At 46.3% G+C, this 14011-nt stretch overlaps 1 protein-coding gene across 5 annotated transcripts in view; it reads right to left on the reverse strand.

Annotated features, from left to right (window-relative positions):
• The window catches only part of PRKCE (protein kinase C epsilon), a 517101-nt gene that overhangs the window by 178596 nt on the left and 324494 nt on the right, over positions 1-14011 (reverse strand). For all 5 annotated transcript variants that reach the window (XM_037807299.1, XM_037807298.1, XM_037807301.1 and 2 more), the window contains 3 exons: positions 8012-8154; positions 4812-4908; positions 1815-2014 (listed from right to left, as the gene is read on the reverse strand). In XM_037807299.1, coding sequence (XP_037663227.1) covers positions 1815-2014; positions 4812-4908; positions 8012-8154 — 440 coding nt within the window. The remainder of the gene's footprint in view (positions 1-1814; positions 2015-4811; positions 4909-8011; positions 8155-14011) is intronic.

The raw sequence follows: 14011 nt of genomic DNA on the forward strand, positions 1-14011 counted from the left end.
GTTTTCCAATTGTATTTCTTGTTTGAATTATTCATCTGTCCCCTTTGTCTATTTACCTATGGTTTCATATTATTATTTCCTTACCAATTTCTATGAGCTTGGTACATAAAAATATTAACCCTTGATTTGCTGCAAAGGTTTTTCTAAGACTGCTTTACGATTTTCTGTGATTTTTTTCTATTGAACAGAATCATCCATCTTTTTATAGTTGAGTCTGTCCTTGTTTCCTTTTTGGTTTCTTTATTAGCTTTAAAGCTGGGAAATTGATTCGTGATCCAGAGAGCTAATAAGAGTTCTACTTTCTTAAAGTGTTCCTATCTTTTGATATTTTTACACTTGTTCCCCTATAAATGTCAAGTCTCTTTTCTAATAACTAGCTCCTAAGTACAGTATTCCAGTATAAGTTGTCACAGCAAAACGCAAAAATGCAGCAACTTAATGAGGGAATTCATAAGGCTAACCTGAAAGATTTTCATCACCCACATAGAAGACAAACACTTTAAAACTGGCTTAAACTTTGGCCACAATTTTTCCCAAGAAACTCAAGAAACAACCTAATTGCTCCCGAGTCATCAAAGTTCCCATCCTGCCTACACCATATGGAAACCTGAAAACTCTGAGTCTGCTTGTTTCCCTTGAATTTGGCTCAAAATTATACCAAGCCCTGCTCGGGCCGAGTTCTCAGCCCAGAGTAAGGCCCAGCCAGGGCACTGGGGTCTGTCTCTAAAGAATGTGATTGTTTCAGCCTTTGGGCCACTTAAGCGAACTCCAGTTTCCTTCCCGCAGTGGGGCTCTCGGGATGAGACAGGGGCAGGTGAGATGGCTGGGAACCAGGCCCTGTCCCCTGAGGGGTTCACAAAGTCCTTCCCTTTGAACGCGAGAGAAGTGGACGGGGCCCATGGGTGGGCTGCTGACTGACTCACAGGCTGCTGCTTCCAGGACCCAGGACATGCGAGGGCACGCGACCCCCAGGATCTGCAAGAGCCGGATGCCTGGCCTTCAGCTCTGGGAGTTCTCAGGATCAATAACCAGGCACGGCTCGAGAAGAACAAGGGGAGACCCAGAAGTCTCAGCTAAAAATGAAGCTTCCTCTGCTCTCTGCCCCCCCATCTTCTTTCTAAAATGAACAGGGGTGGTTTTCCCATCTCTCCAAGACACCAGATAGTTGGCTGATCACCATGAAGGCTTTATCGGGCACACTCTGTATCCACAGCCCACATCACTCTGTTCGCCGAATTAGCTGGTAACGGCAAATGGCACTGAGGGCAGAGAACCCTGATCCCAGACATGAGATGATTATTCTCATTCTCTTGTCACCAGAGAATAAATAAAACATTTGTAAGTGCCAGAGAAGGCAGGTAAACAACACTGAATTTCCAAAGCAATAAATGCTAAGATTTGCTTTGAACCCTAAGTTCAATGAGGGCCAAGATTCTAAAGTTCATTTTCCAAGTCTTCATAATGACTTAAAAATAGAATTTCAACTCCATCTCTGAAGAAAGGAAGAAATGTATTGTTGCTATTATTGATAATGGAATGCCAAGCACACTTTTCCAAGTGTTTTCTTACCTGCTATCTCACTTGCTTCCTGTCCCCATTGAACAAATGAGGACAACTGAATCCTAAAGAGGTTAAATGACTACACTAAAGCCCCATAGCTAATAAGCAGCAGAACAAGGCCTCCTTTCTGCTTGGCCTCAGGTCATTTCCACTCAACAAGGAAGAAAACAAGACCAGGTTGAAATGTCCACAGCTTAAACGTAGATCAAACAAATGAGGCAGTGCCCGCGGGTAGAGAAAATCGGCACTTCTACCTTGCCAAAGCTGCCTTTGCCCAGCACCTTGATGAAGTTGAACTCGTCCAGGCCCAAGCGCTTGGCCTGGCCCTGCCGGACTTCCCCGTTCTCTCCAGGGCTTGCCTGCTGGCCATTGGCGGACGAGGCTGCCCGGTGCTCCTCCCCTCGGTTGTCAAACGACAAGGCCTTCCGGATGTTGTTTTCAAGCTCTTTTATTTCTAGGATCAAGGGTGGCAAGACAGTGCATTAGCACACACCTCGTGAACCCTTCCCCTTTGCACCCGATACTCAGAATTTCCCCCAGGAGCTCTCGGCCCTAGAGGTGCCTGACCCTCTCTCTCCCTATCTTCATAGCAATAGATGCCATGTGGCCTCTCTTTATTTGTCCGTTCATTGGCTCCACACAGTTTCACGGGCACCTAAAGAACAGCAGGCTAGGTCCACAGAGAGGAGAAGGACACAGTCCCTGCCCTCGGGGAGTACACTGGCCAGCAAACTCCCTCTGACTACCCCGGAGCCAGGACACCTCTCAGAAAAGCCACTGTGGCTAGGCTAGTTGCCTATTCCATTACTCTGGTTGTCCTGCAAGAACCTGGGACTTTTCTGGAAATTTGCAAAGTCAGAAAGCCAACAGGTAGCCTTCGTGTTTCCTTTGAAGACTGGGATAACAAATCATTGAGAGCAGTCATCACCATCATCATCAGTGATATAATTATTTCAACAACTGGGACTAGCAAGTTTTTACCTTCTGAAGGACCTCACTTGGCCTTGTCGCTGGGTTTTAACTAATTACCCATCTCAGGCAAGGTTATCTAACAAAATGAGCAATGGGGCTTATCATTAACAAAAGAATTGCTTCCCAGAGTGATATGTTGTAAATTTATTTCAGACACTGCAAGAATTCCTCAGCACCATTTCACAATTCTGGGGCAGCTCCCCTGCCCCCCTACCGTATGTGACTTGAATTACCTGGGGATGATAAGGTTGGATGACCTTTTGACTTTTTCTATTTGAAGCAGCTTTCTCCTTAGCTATTCATTCACTAACACACACACTCCTCTGTGTAAAAATGGGCATCTCAAGCCTAATTCCATTTTAAAATATGCTCGTGAATAACTGGGATTACAGTTAGGGAGCAGGGACTAGCAACCTTTTGGAATCAGAATCAGAGTTGCTTGACATAAAGAGGTCTTCGGCTTCTGTTAGGATGGACTGAGGCCCATCAGAGCGCATTCAAGGAATCCACAGCTCTTCTCTCTGATCCTGAGTTTGGCTGCTCTGAGAGGCCTTGGAGCAGTGGGGAGGGGTGAGGGAAAAACTACTGAGTCTACAGACAACACCCACCCCCCATCAATTAAGCAGTTATCTAATGATCACTTTCTATTAACTAAGTAGAATTTTTCAGTCTCAGCATAGAGCTAAAGTCTCTCCGAGGCTGGTTATTAAGTAGATTTTGGAACATAAGTGTTGGGTGTTTGGGGATACCAAAGCTCGAGGCTGTTCTTCCATGTTTTCTTACAATGGAGGAAGGAGAGAAAAAGCCGTATGCCTGTTTGCCACAAGTCTGTGTTCTGCTAAGGGGGCTTTCACACCCAGTGTGCTCACATCCCTGGCGGGCAATACAGGTACCTTCACTGACTGGGGATGGGCAGAGGCCCTGAGAGGCACGAGGTCCTGCCAAAGCCAGACAGCACACGTCAGGCAGGAGCCAGGACAAGAACCCGTGGTGGCCTCACTCTCACTGTGGGTCTCGTTACTAGATGATCCTGTATCCTTGAAGCCTCCAAAGGAGGTCTCAGCATCAAAAAAGGAAATGGTGCAGGATAATACCTGCAGAGTCCTGTCAGATTACTTCTGAATGGGTCAAGTCTCTTTTGGAACAAGGCAGAGTCTAAATGTAGATAGTGAATCATAGCGGCCTGATGAGGGACGCAGAACAATTATTCCATGGCCTCAGGGTTGGTACACCAACCGTGAAGCTGTTCTGTTTACTCCTGGGTGAGAAGGGCAGAGTGATCATTCTCAGCGAGGGCTGGGCGGCATGGATTCTGAGAGTGGGGTCCCTAAGCCAGGAGGGCACATTCCCACCCCCACCACCAACTTGGATCCTGACTTTGGCATAAACTTTTCCAACTCTCTGGCCTTCTACTTCCTGTCCTATAACTGTCCTATAACATGGGGTAACGATGTGGCACCAACATAGGGTTGGTGTGAGCATCAAATGAGGACAACGAATACAAAAGTGCTTTTAGAAATTGAAGAAGGGCTATGGGAAATGAAGACACCATTTTGCTAGTACATTTAGGCGTCCCTTCTGGGGGTGTCTAGAGTGAAGGCCTCTAGTGTGTAAGCCCCTCCTCAGCCTCAGCATTCTTGGAGGCCTGTGCAATTCAGAGCCTTTTGTTATTTTAAGCGTATTCTTAAGGGGAAGAAGGAGACCTCTGAGCTGAGATTTAGAGGAGTTGGGTGCAGAGCTGGCTTCCTCCCCACTTCTTACAGTCTCTTCTCCGGAATCATCCACCTGCCCACCCCATCCCCCCCATCCAAAGGCCCAGATGGGAGATGTCCTTTCCCCACACCCAAGCCACAGTGCATGACCTGATCTTGGGATTTGGGTGTGATGATCACAGGCAGGAGGGAATGGGGGCAAAATGCAAGTAAGGGGCCCCAACATGTCTAGGACCAGCCACTGGGGCTGCACCCCACTCTCTCCCCTGCTCTTGGAAGCAGGGAGAGGCAGGGGAAAAGAAAGGGCTACAACCTCACATGCCCTTTCTCTCTTGCCCTGGCATGGGAGGAATTTAAGACAGGTGCAGCCGTTTAGCACCTAGCACTCAAGAAATCCTTATAGAGTAAAAGAACAACTATTAAATGAACAGAGAAAGGGAGTCTAAAGCCTTCCAGGGCTGCTGGCTGTCTCAGCTAATAAGCCCGTTCTGGGCGGAAAGGCCTGACGCTCCTTAGTCCTTCCAATGAGAGAGCCCAGAGGTTCGGAAGCAAATCTGAGGGTCTCACCCTGGTCACAAGGGGACGTGGGTGCTGACTTAGATCGGTCATCCTCTGATGGTGAGCTTCCGGAAGTAGGCTGCGGGGACTCGGCACCAGCCATGAGCTAGACAGAGAGAGAAGGCAGAGAGGCATCAGAAGGCAGGGTTGCGAGTTTCCCCGAAGCCAAAGGCTTCAAGATTCTATACCAAGAGCTATAAGAATTCCTGGCGCACAACAGACTTTGTTAAATTGATGTCCACAGTTTCAAGCTTTCATTTACCAACCACAGGGTAGAAAACAAGAGATTTCTGTTCATTTGATTTTTATTCTATAGCAAAGCCTGACTCCACCTCCTCCATCAAGCCTCCCTCTGTCAATTTAAGCAATCCAAGTCACCTCATCCAAAGCAATGTGACACCTATCTCTAACACCTGCCAGGCATTTATCCATTGTCATATTCAGCTTTATATCATTAATAATATCTTTCTGTGTATATTGTGTGGGGCTCTCTGCTTGGGTGGACTATAGGTTCTTTATCGATGAGATCCTGTCTAGTATCTGTATCTGCCTCCCAGTGAATGGCACAAAATGATTCACTTAATTGGTGCCCAATAAGTAATTTCAGATGCATTGATATTTGTTGGTGAATTTTAGTAGGACACCCCCAATGAAGCATCTTCTCCTGCACAGATGCTGGCATATCCGTTTTAAGTTGCCATTAAAATCAGTGCTCTGCACAAATTAAAACAAATGCTACAAAGGAGCAATCTGAGAATAACAAAGAGTTCTTGATATTAAAATAAATTAAATTAAAAAGTAAAAAAAAAAAATATGAACCTTGAGCTCAACATCTAATAGGACATTGAATCAGAGTTCGAGAAAGAAAGAATGGAGAAAATGGGAGAAGAAATAAAAAAATACAATTGAGTTTCATTATTCATATTTGCAAATTCATGTATTCAAATTTATTTGTAATCCCCAGATCGATAGTCATGATGCTTTCCCGGTCATTCATAGAGTTGCATAGAATGGCAAAAAAATTGAGTTATCCAATGTGCACATTCCCAGCTGAGATCAAACAAGGCAACACTGTGTTCTCTTGTTTTTAGCTCTCATTCTATAAACAAGTGTCCTTTTTGCAGTACATTTAGAGTCATATTTTTCATTTTTGTGTTTTGTCAGTGATTTTGTAACTTAAAATATCTCCTAAGTTTAGTGCTGAAGTGCTGTCCAGTGTTCCGAAGAACAAGAAGACTGTGATGTGCGTTACAGAGAAAATATGTGTATTAGACAAGCTTTATTCAGGCAAGAGTCTTAGTGTTGTTGGCCATGAGTTCAATGCTAATCAATAATATACAATAAATAAGGTTTCTTCAAACAGAAAAAAAAAAAAATCAATGCTCTGGCCTAAGAGATCACAGCATGTCTGCTCCCTTCGTCTTCATCCACTAGCTGTGCACACGCACTGTTTCTGCATGACGGGCTATGTGTGGAGGTGATATAAAGCACATCACGGTTCCAGTAAGCCTGATCGAGTAAGCTGAAGTTCCTTTCAGCTGCTGACCGAGGGGCTTCTCTCCCGTCCTCTCTTGCTAACTTAAGTCACTACAGTTTCTCACTTGGCTTTTTCCAGCTTTTGCACCAGAAGCATCACAGCAACCAACTAGCAGACTGCACCCCTTCATCTTCTACTCTGTCCCTTTCTGAATTTCTCCATGTTGGTTTCCTACCACCAGCTCCCCTCCCTGCCCCAATGCCAAGATAGGCAGATGTAGTCTGGCTACGAGCATTATAGCCTGTGTAAGTATTGGGGAGAGAACAGGTATTGTTTTCTCACAACAATGAATAGAGGTTCTGCCTTAATTTACTTCGGGAAAAGAGAAGAGATGATGTCTCTGCCAAGGACTTCAGAGATCACAAATCTATGTGTCCAACATCACCGCCCCATGGCATTTGCTAATCAGCCTCTGCAAGGACCCTGGCATTCTTGGAGGGTGGCATGCTGCTTGTACTTCCAGTTCCTCGCGTCCACAACTGAAGTCCTGTTTTCACCATCAGCATTTACAGAGCTGAGCCAGGCCACCAGAGGCACAACATCCCATGGTTAACAACCAGTGAGAAGAGAGTATTTTCTTCAACCCTTGCAAAACAACTTGGTTTACTGGGAAGGTAGAGAAGAAGGAGAGGTTAAGAAGATGAAAATAATCCAACCTTCCCATTCAAAGGAAAAGGCTCTTTGGAGAGGTACAAGGGAAAAGCATGTGCAGATTCTAAAAGAAGATGCCTGGGAAATGAAGGGCCCTTCAGCAGGTATTGCAGGGCAAAATTCAGGGAAGATATTTAGGAGTCAAGATTGTACAGGCATCTAGAGTCAGGCATGCTTTTCCAGAAAAGAGCTTGAGAATGCCTGACACTGGGCAGTGAGGGCCACTCTCCACTTCACTCTCTGCCCCCACCCTCCCCAACACTGGGATTTCTTGCTCAGTAAACATGGTTCTGATCTCATTATTTACTTTTTCTAAGGCTTCCTAGATTTTCTAGGCTAGTCACCAAGGCTAAAGAAGAGCCTGCAAACGAAATGCTAGGGATGCTTTAGGTTTATTTATATCTGTGGGCTCTGACTTATCAAAATAACATTTTAGCAAACGGATCTTTTCCCACTGATATTCAGAATGACATATGAATAGAGACAGGCTTTGGTCTCCAAAGAAAGACCCAGATGTTTCATGTCGTGGACCTTAACAATATTCCTTGGGTAGCTGAGTGCTGGTAGACTAACACAATCTTCTTGACTTCCTCCCTAGAAAAGAATGTGGCTCCAGCTCTTTATTCATCCACCCCCATTACAGTGACACCAGGGGACAAAGTTCAGACACTGACATTGCTTTCATGCCAGTTCTGAAGGCAGAGAAGTACATTGCTTCATCCAAAGTCATTTTTTTTTTTCTAGAGGGAATTTCAAAGTCGTCATCTCAACGGTTAAGTTTCTCTACCAACTATATAATCCCTGAGGCTTGTTTGTTCTCCCCCCACTTTTGAAATTGAAGAAGACATCTCTGTTACCTGCCTGGCCTCTTTCAAAAAAAGAAAATTTAAGCACACACTGATTTGAGTGAATGCCAGAAACCTCCTGGATCCAGAAATCTTACAACCTCGTTCCCTCAGAGAGCCGGCACAGAGATACTAGGTCACGAAGCACTCCAGAGACTCACCCAACAGCCAGTTACCTTTTTCCTCCTCTGGCCACTGTTGGTGATTTTGTCTGGAGTGACGCCTAGGTCGGCTAGCACTTTGGCAATTCCCCTGGCGTCCACCCCGCAGTTGGGAGCCACGTTGGTTTCACAGCGTCGATGAACGTTCATCTTGCAGACTGTAAGGAGACACGGAGAGACTTCCAAATGCACACAGCCTAAAACATTACCTTTGGTCCTGATTGTAAAAGTAATATGTGTTCATTTGACAATTTGGAAAATGTAGAAAAACATAAAGAGAAAAATCAACATTACCCATCATCCCATCACACAGAAATAAAACTACCCATCAAACCACCAGGCAGAGACAACCTCTGCTAACTTTCTAGCTACTTTCTTGCTACTTTCTTCTAGTCATTCTTTCTCTATATATTAGATATGGATAAACAAATAAGTATCACATTTACATTTTCTTTCTGGGAGCAGAACAGTGACGACAGAAGAACTTGATGGGTTTATCTGAAGAATGTTCACCTGGATTCTGGACCCACACAGGTAGCACGTGTCCAGCTCACACTATTACTCTCCTACGATGTTGAACATCACCGAGAGAGGGATGCCCAAAGTACAGCCTGTCAAGACGCTCATCTGAGAATGAGCAGAGGGAACGAGACCTCCTAAAATCTAATTTCAAAGGAACAAAGGCCACGGCTGAACATCTTTATTTTGCCCACATCACTCTTTTCTTTGGTGTAGCACATCCACGGTTCCTGGAACAAACCAGGTAGGATGAGTCAGACCTCCTGCTTGCCCTGGATGACCTGGTCACTGGCCTGGGGGAGGACAGCAGAGACCACCCCCACCCCCCACCACCCCAGGCTTGAAGTCACCTGAAAAGCAGAGGTGGGCGTAGAGGTAGCTTTCTTAAATAACACAGAGAAACAAGAAAACACCATCACTGCTGGGCATGGCACTGACTTGAGTAACTGAGTTATTATTAACGACTGCTTGAAAATCCTCAGGCTCTAGATAAAAAACTGGCATCAATGAGACTGTGGACTTGGGAAAACCACATCTCTGCTCTGAATTCTCTGTCCCACTCCCCTTAGTAACACTCAGTTCCCCTTACCTGCTCCTGCCCACCGACCCCATGAAAGCCCTCTCTCTGCCTCTCTGTGAGGTGACAGAAAGGACAAGAATAAAGGAGGCAAATTAAGAAAGAATTTCTTGGCAGGACAACGTGTCTAGATAATTTAACCGCTGGCGCCCTCTGGTGTTAAAAGGCCAGACCTGTCCATCTCCACAAAAACAAGGAACTTGGACTGGCTGCTCAGCAGTTAGAAATGGTCTTTGAGGACTTCTCTTTTTATTTTTTAATACTCTGCTATTCCCCTGGGAGGACTATGTAATTGTCTTAATGTGTAAATATGTATACACACACACACACATATATTTATGTCCTGACTATCCAGCAATTAAAGCGGATGACATGAGACAGTGACTTTGAAGGAGCATCTGGAAATGTGGAGCACACAGCTGGCCAAGGAGCCCCCTCCTTGGCTGCAAACAGGTAAAAGAAAGTGGATGTGCCAGCTGGCCAGAAGAAACCCGAGGTGTTCCACAGCCAACGAGGACCAACCAAATCACTCCACAGGCAAAGGGCAGGAGTCCTGGGCCTCCCAGCTGCTCACAGTCCCAGGCTGCTCCTGATGTTCACTTTCAGCTGATTTCACCAGGATGAAGGGGTCCTGGGAGGAAACAGAGCAGCTTTGCCTGGGGCACTGTTAAAAGGGGGATCGGTATTCTATCGTTACTCAGGTATTTGCTGTGCACCCAAAACGTGCTTGGTCGTCCTCGGGACGGACCAGGGTTAGGGCACGCTGACCTTCATTTTCTATCACACAGCACATTCTATGTTTCTTCTGGAAAACTCTGTTTCCAGTTTCCCATCCTTTGGGAAGCTGATATTAAAGCTAGGAATGTAACGTGGCAGGGCAGGCTATTGGGAACTCTTCCAGAGCAAGCAGATGGTCTGAGGACAATGACAAAGCCACTTCTGATGGCCCAGGTACCTGTTAGACATTAAGACATTTCTTTACGTTAAGGTATTAAACCCTCGAGGGTGAGCCTGGGCAAATGGTTTAATTTCAGGTCAGGCTACAAAGAGAACAAACCATAGCAAACAGGAAGCTGTCCAATTGTGTAATGGAAGTTGGCAGTGGCAGAAGAGCGAAGGACTCAAAGAAAGAGGCTAGAGGGGTGGCAATGCATTCCCTGGGGGTCACGCTGAGGCACCAAACAGTCACCAGAAGATGATTTGGGAAACTTGGTCACACTGAAGCCATCCCTTAAAGCTTTCCAGGGATGACGGTTAGCCAGATGTCCGCTACCCAGTATTCCTCAGACCAAAACCCTGACTGGATCTGCCATCAACCTTCCTACATGACGAGGGGCATTCACGACAGCCCCTAGGCATTGCCGGATGCTACTGCAAAGGATTCTTGTGACATTTCAGTGCTGAGCACTGAACGGCTTCCAACTTCCCTGACCTCTCCTTACTGCTGGTTGCATATCCAGAATGTACTCCCGCCCCCACCCCTTCCTATCCAGTTCTTCTCCTATCAAAGCTCAAATCCACACCCATCAAAAAGCCTTTTCTGACCTCCCCAGCACCTGTTGGCTTCTCTTGCCCATAAATTGCTTACACTTATTTCTGACTCACTGCTTGAGTCGTTGTCTATTATATAACTTTTCCTGTTCATTGCCCAAATAGAGTACAAGTTTCGAGAAGGCTAAAGTTGTGCTTTATTTCCCAGTTCCCCATGATGCCTTGCACAAACCAGGTTGACATGCTTTTCAGGGTATTCTTACTCTACGGAAAGTAGTGACACTTAGGCAGCATAAATGGCAACTATCAGACCAGACCTCAAAAGATAGCAGGTAACAGAAATCCTAAACTCACCGTAGTCTTTTGCTGAGCATGCAAAATTAAATGTCAATGCAAAAGAAGGTAAAGTAGTTACCATGGCTTGATTTACAACAAACAACGAAACAAAAAAGTATCAACATTTAAAACAAACATCATCAACAGTAAAAAGACAAGGGTTCTTTCCCTGCGTAAAGAGTCATACATGTGCACAAAGATGCATCTGAGGATTTTTGCAGCAGCATCAATTAAAGTAGTGAGAACCCTGAAGTGGGTAAATGTCCATTATTAGGGCAATCTTCAATCTATGGAACATCTATACTGTGGAACATTAGGCAGCCATTGAAAAGAATCAACTAGACTTTCATGTACTTATTTGGAAATACTCCAAGATACATTGTGAAATAGGAAAAGTAAATTATAGAACCATATAGGTTCTATAGGTTTCAATTAACAAATATTTACTGGGTGCCTACTATGTGCCAGGCACTGTTCTAGACACTGAAGAAACAGCAGAGAACAAAACTGACAGCAACAAAAAACCCTGCCAATCATGGAGTGCATATTCTGATGGAGAGAGGAACAAACATAAGTAAATTTGGAATATTAGAAGGTGGTAAGTGCTGTGGAGGAAAAGCAAGCAGAGGAAGGGAAAAGGAAAGTGAGAGGTAAGAGTCCCAGTTTTCTAAAGGGCATCCTAGGTAGACCACACAGACAGTGATCACAATTTTGGCAGGGGCAGCAGAGGCAGCTTCTAAGGGTCCCCGTGATGTTGCCTCCTGGAATTCATGTCCTGTGTAATCCCCTCCCACAGAGTGTGGGCTGGACCTAGTGACTGATCCTCTAACAAACAGAAAGTGTCAAAAGGGACGGGATGTCATTTTTGAGATTAGGTTACAAAAAGATATCTGTGGCTTCTGTCGTGGGCATCCCCGCTCGCTCTGAAGGAGGCCAGCTGCCATGCTGTGACTTGGACTGTGGAGAGGCCCATGCAGCAAGGAACTGGTGTCTCCAGCCAAGAGCCAGCCAGGACCTTAGGCCTGGGCAGCAGCCGCAGGAGTGAGCTTAGAAGGGGATCCTCTTCCCGTCAAGCCTTCAGATGAGACTGCGGCCCTCACTGTCAGCTCAACTGCAACCCATGGGAGACCTCAAGCTGCACTGTGTCCAGTTCCTGACCCCCAGAAGCTCTGAGATAGAATTTGTTGTTTTAAGCCACTAAGCTATAGATAACTAATACAGTGTGTGTGTATGTGTATGTGTGTGTGTGTAAGTATCCATGCAGTAAATGCACACAAAAAGGCCTAAGAGGACTCATACAAACTGTTAATAGCAGTTAAGTCTGAGACAGAAGTGGAAAGAGAATATAACAAAGGACTTTAATATTACTTAATATTTATCATTTAATAATAATCAAATGTAATAGTTATGTATAGATATAATTTGTATATATATGTATATATATATACACACACAATTCTTGCTTGAATCTTTTAGAGTGAGAATATATTCTTGCATTTCCTGTGCCGTTTAATTCTAAAAATACAAATAAAAGTTGAAGTAGTGGCAAAGGGTCTAATTGGAAAAAGAGATGGCAAAGGACTGATATTTTCAGAGATGATGAGAATAAAAACCCTTTTTCATGCCTTAAAATATCCAGATTCTTAAAAAAAAAAGAAGGGAAGGAAGGAAGGAACGAACCCTTTCCTTTCTCCTGTCTATGTGGCTCCTCGGCTGCCCTGAGCCCGTGCTGGTTTTCCCAGCTTCATTCCTGCTCTCAGAAGGCAGCAGGGCAGCTGGAGTCAAAGGTAGCCCACGGGCACCAGGCCGGGTGATCTGCCGCTATGGCCCAGCCCGGCAACCATGGAACCAGGAGCAGGACAGCTCTCCAGGTGCCCGGCCTGTGACCCTCACAGGCCACAACCTTTCTAAGGAGTTTGCCCCAAACCAAATGACCTGCTCTTCACTCATTCCTGGAGAGTAAGTGACAGTGCAGACCGTGGCATCTGCCACGTAGCTCACGGAAGGGGCCTCAGAGCAGAGTGGTCATTAGGACGAGACAGGCGGTCAGCAATTCCCTGGAGGGATCGCCAGGCCCCCCCAGCACACCTTTCCTACCCAGCCCCGTGCTGCAGTCAGGGCCCTGGCAGGCAGGAGGCGCGGGCCCCTCAGCTGGGGACAGGGAAACAGGGCTCCAACCGGCCTGAGGGTGGACTGTGAGCTGCGCGAGGAGATCTGGCTTTGCTGTTACATTGACTCTTGGTGCCTGGTGACTTGAGGGCTGCTGTGCCGGGGATGCGAGCTTGGGGGTTCGGGCAGAAGAGAAACGGGGGCGGGGTGGGCAGGCGGAGGCCAGGCCACAGTGGGGGAGAGACCCTACAGCTTCTTTACAGATGGAAACCCAGAATCATAAGATATTGGGTGCCTTTCCCACCAGCGGGGACTGACTCTATAACAGGACTCCATGAGCCAACTGGAAAATAAAATGCAGGGGAAAAGGGCCCAGGCAGGCCCCCTGTGCAGGGGAAAGTCAGGTTGGGAAAGGCAGCAGAGTTAAAACAAAGTGATGAACAAAACGTGTTCAAATGCCTCATAGACTTAATGACGTTAATGCCTGACACTTTGGAGCTGGTTTCTGGACTGTCTGACGATGGTTGAGGTGCTCAGATAGACCCACGGGTGAGTCTGGAGAGACTTAGAAACTCCGCACACACTTGCACTTGATAAGATAAAAGAAAGTAGTAGATGACTTGGCTGGCTGCCTAGTGCCAGTGGTTTCCTGCCCCTGAAATAAGGAGTTCAGTTGCCCAGCACCTGTCCGTGAGCCACCTCAGGGCTCTGAGCCCTCTCCCCCAAGGGCAGAGCCTGGGCCCTCCGCAGGCCACGGCCCAGGTCCTGGTTTCATGACCTTGTGCACTGGCCCAACTGGCCAGGTTCTTGGCTTCCCCACCAGCAGAGTAGGGGCCATCATGCTACCCCTGCCTGGCTGACAAAGGGACAATCCTTGGAAGAGGACAAACACAATGCTTAAATCTAGGTGGCTCAGACAATTGTGAGCTGGAGGGGATGTGACCAGGACATCTCGTGGATCTTCCCTTGTGCACCAACACCCT

Source organism: Choloepus didactylus, chromosome 17 (genome assembly GCF_015220235.1).
Source record: "Choloepus didactylus isolate mChoDid1 chromosome 17, mChoDid1.pri, whole genome shotgun sequence".
Classification (NCBI taxonomy): Eukaryota; Metazoa; Chordata; class Mammalia; order Pilosa; family Megalonychidae; genus Choloepus; species Choloepus didactylus.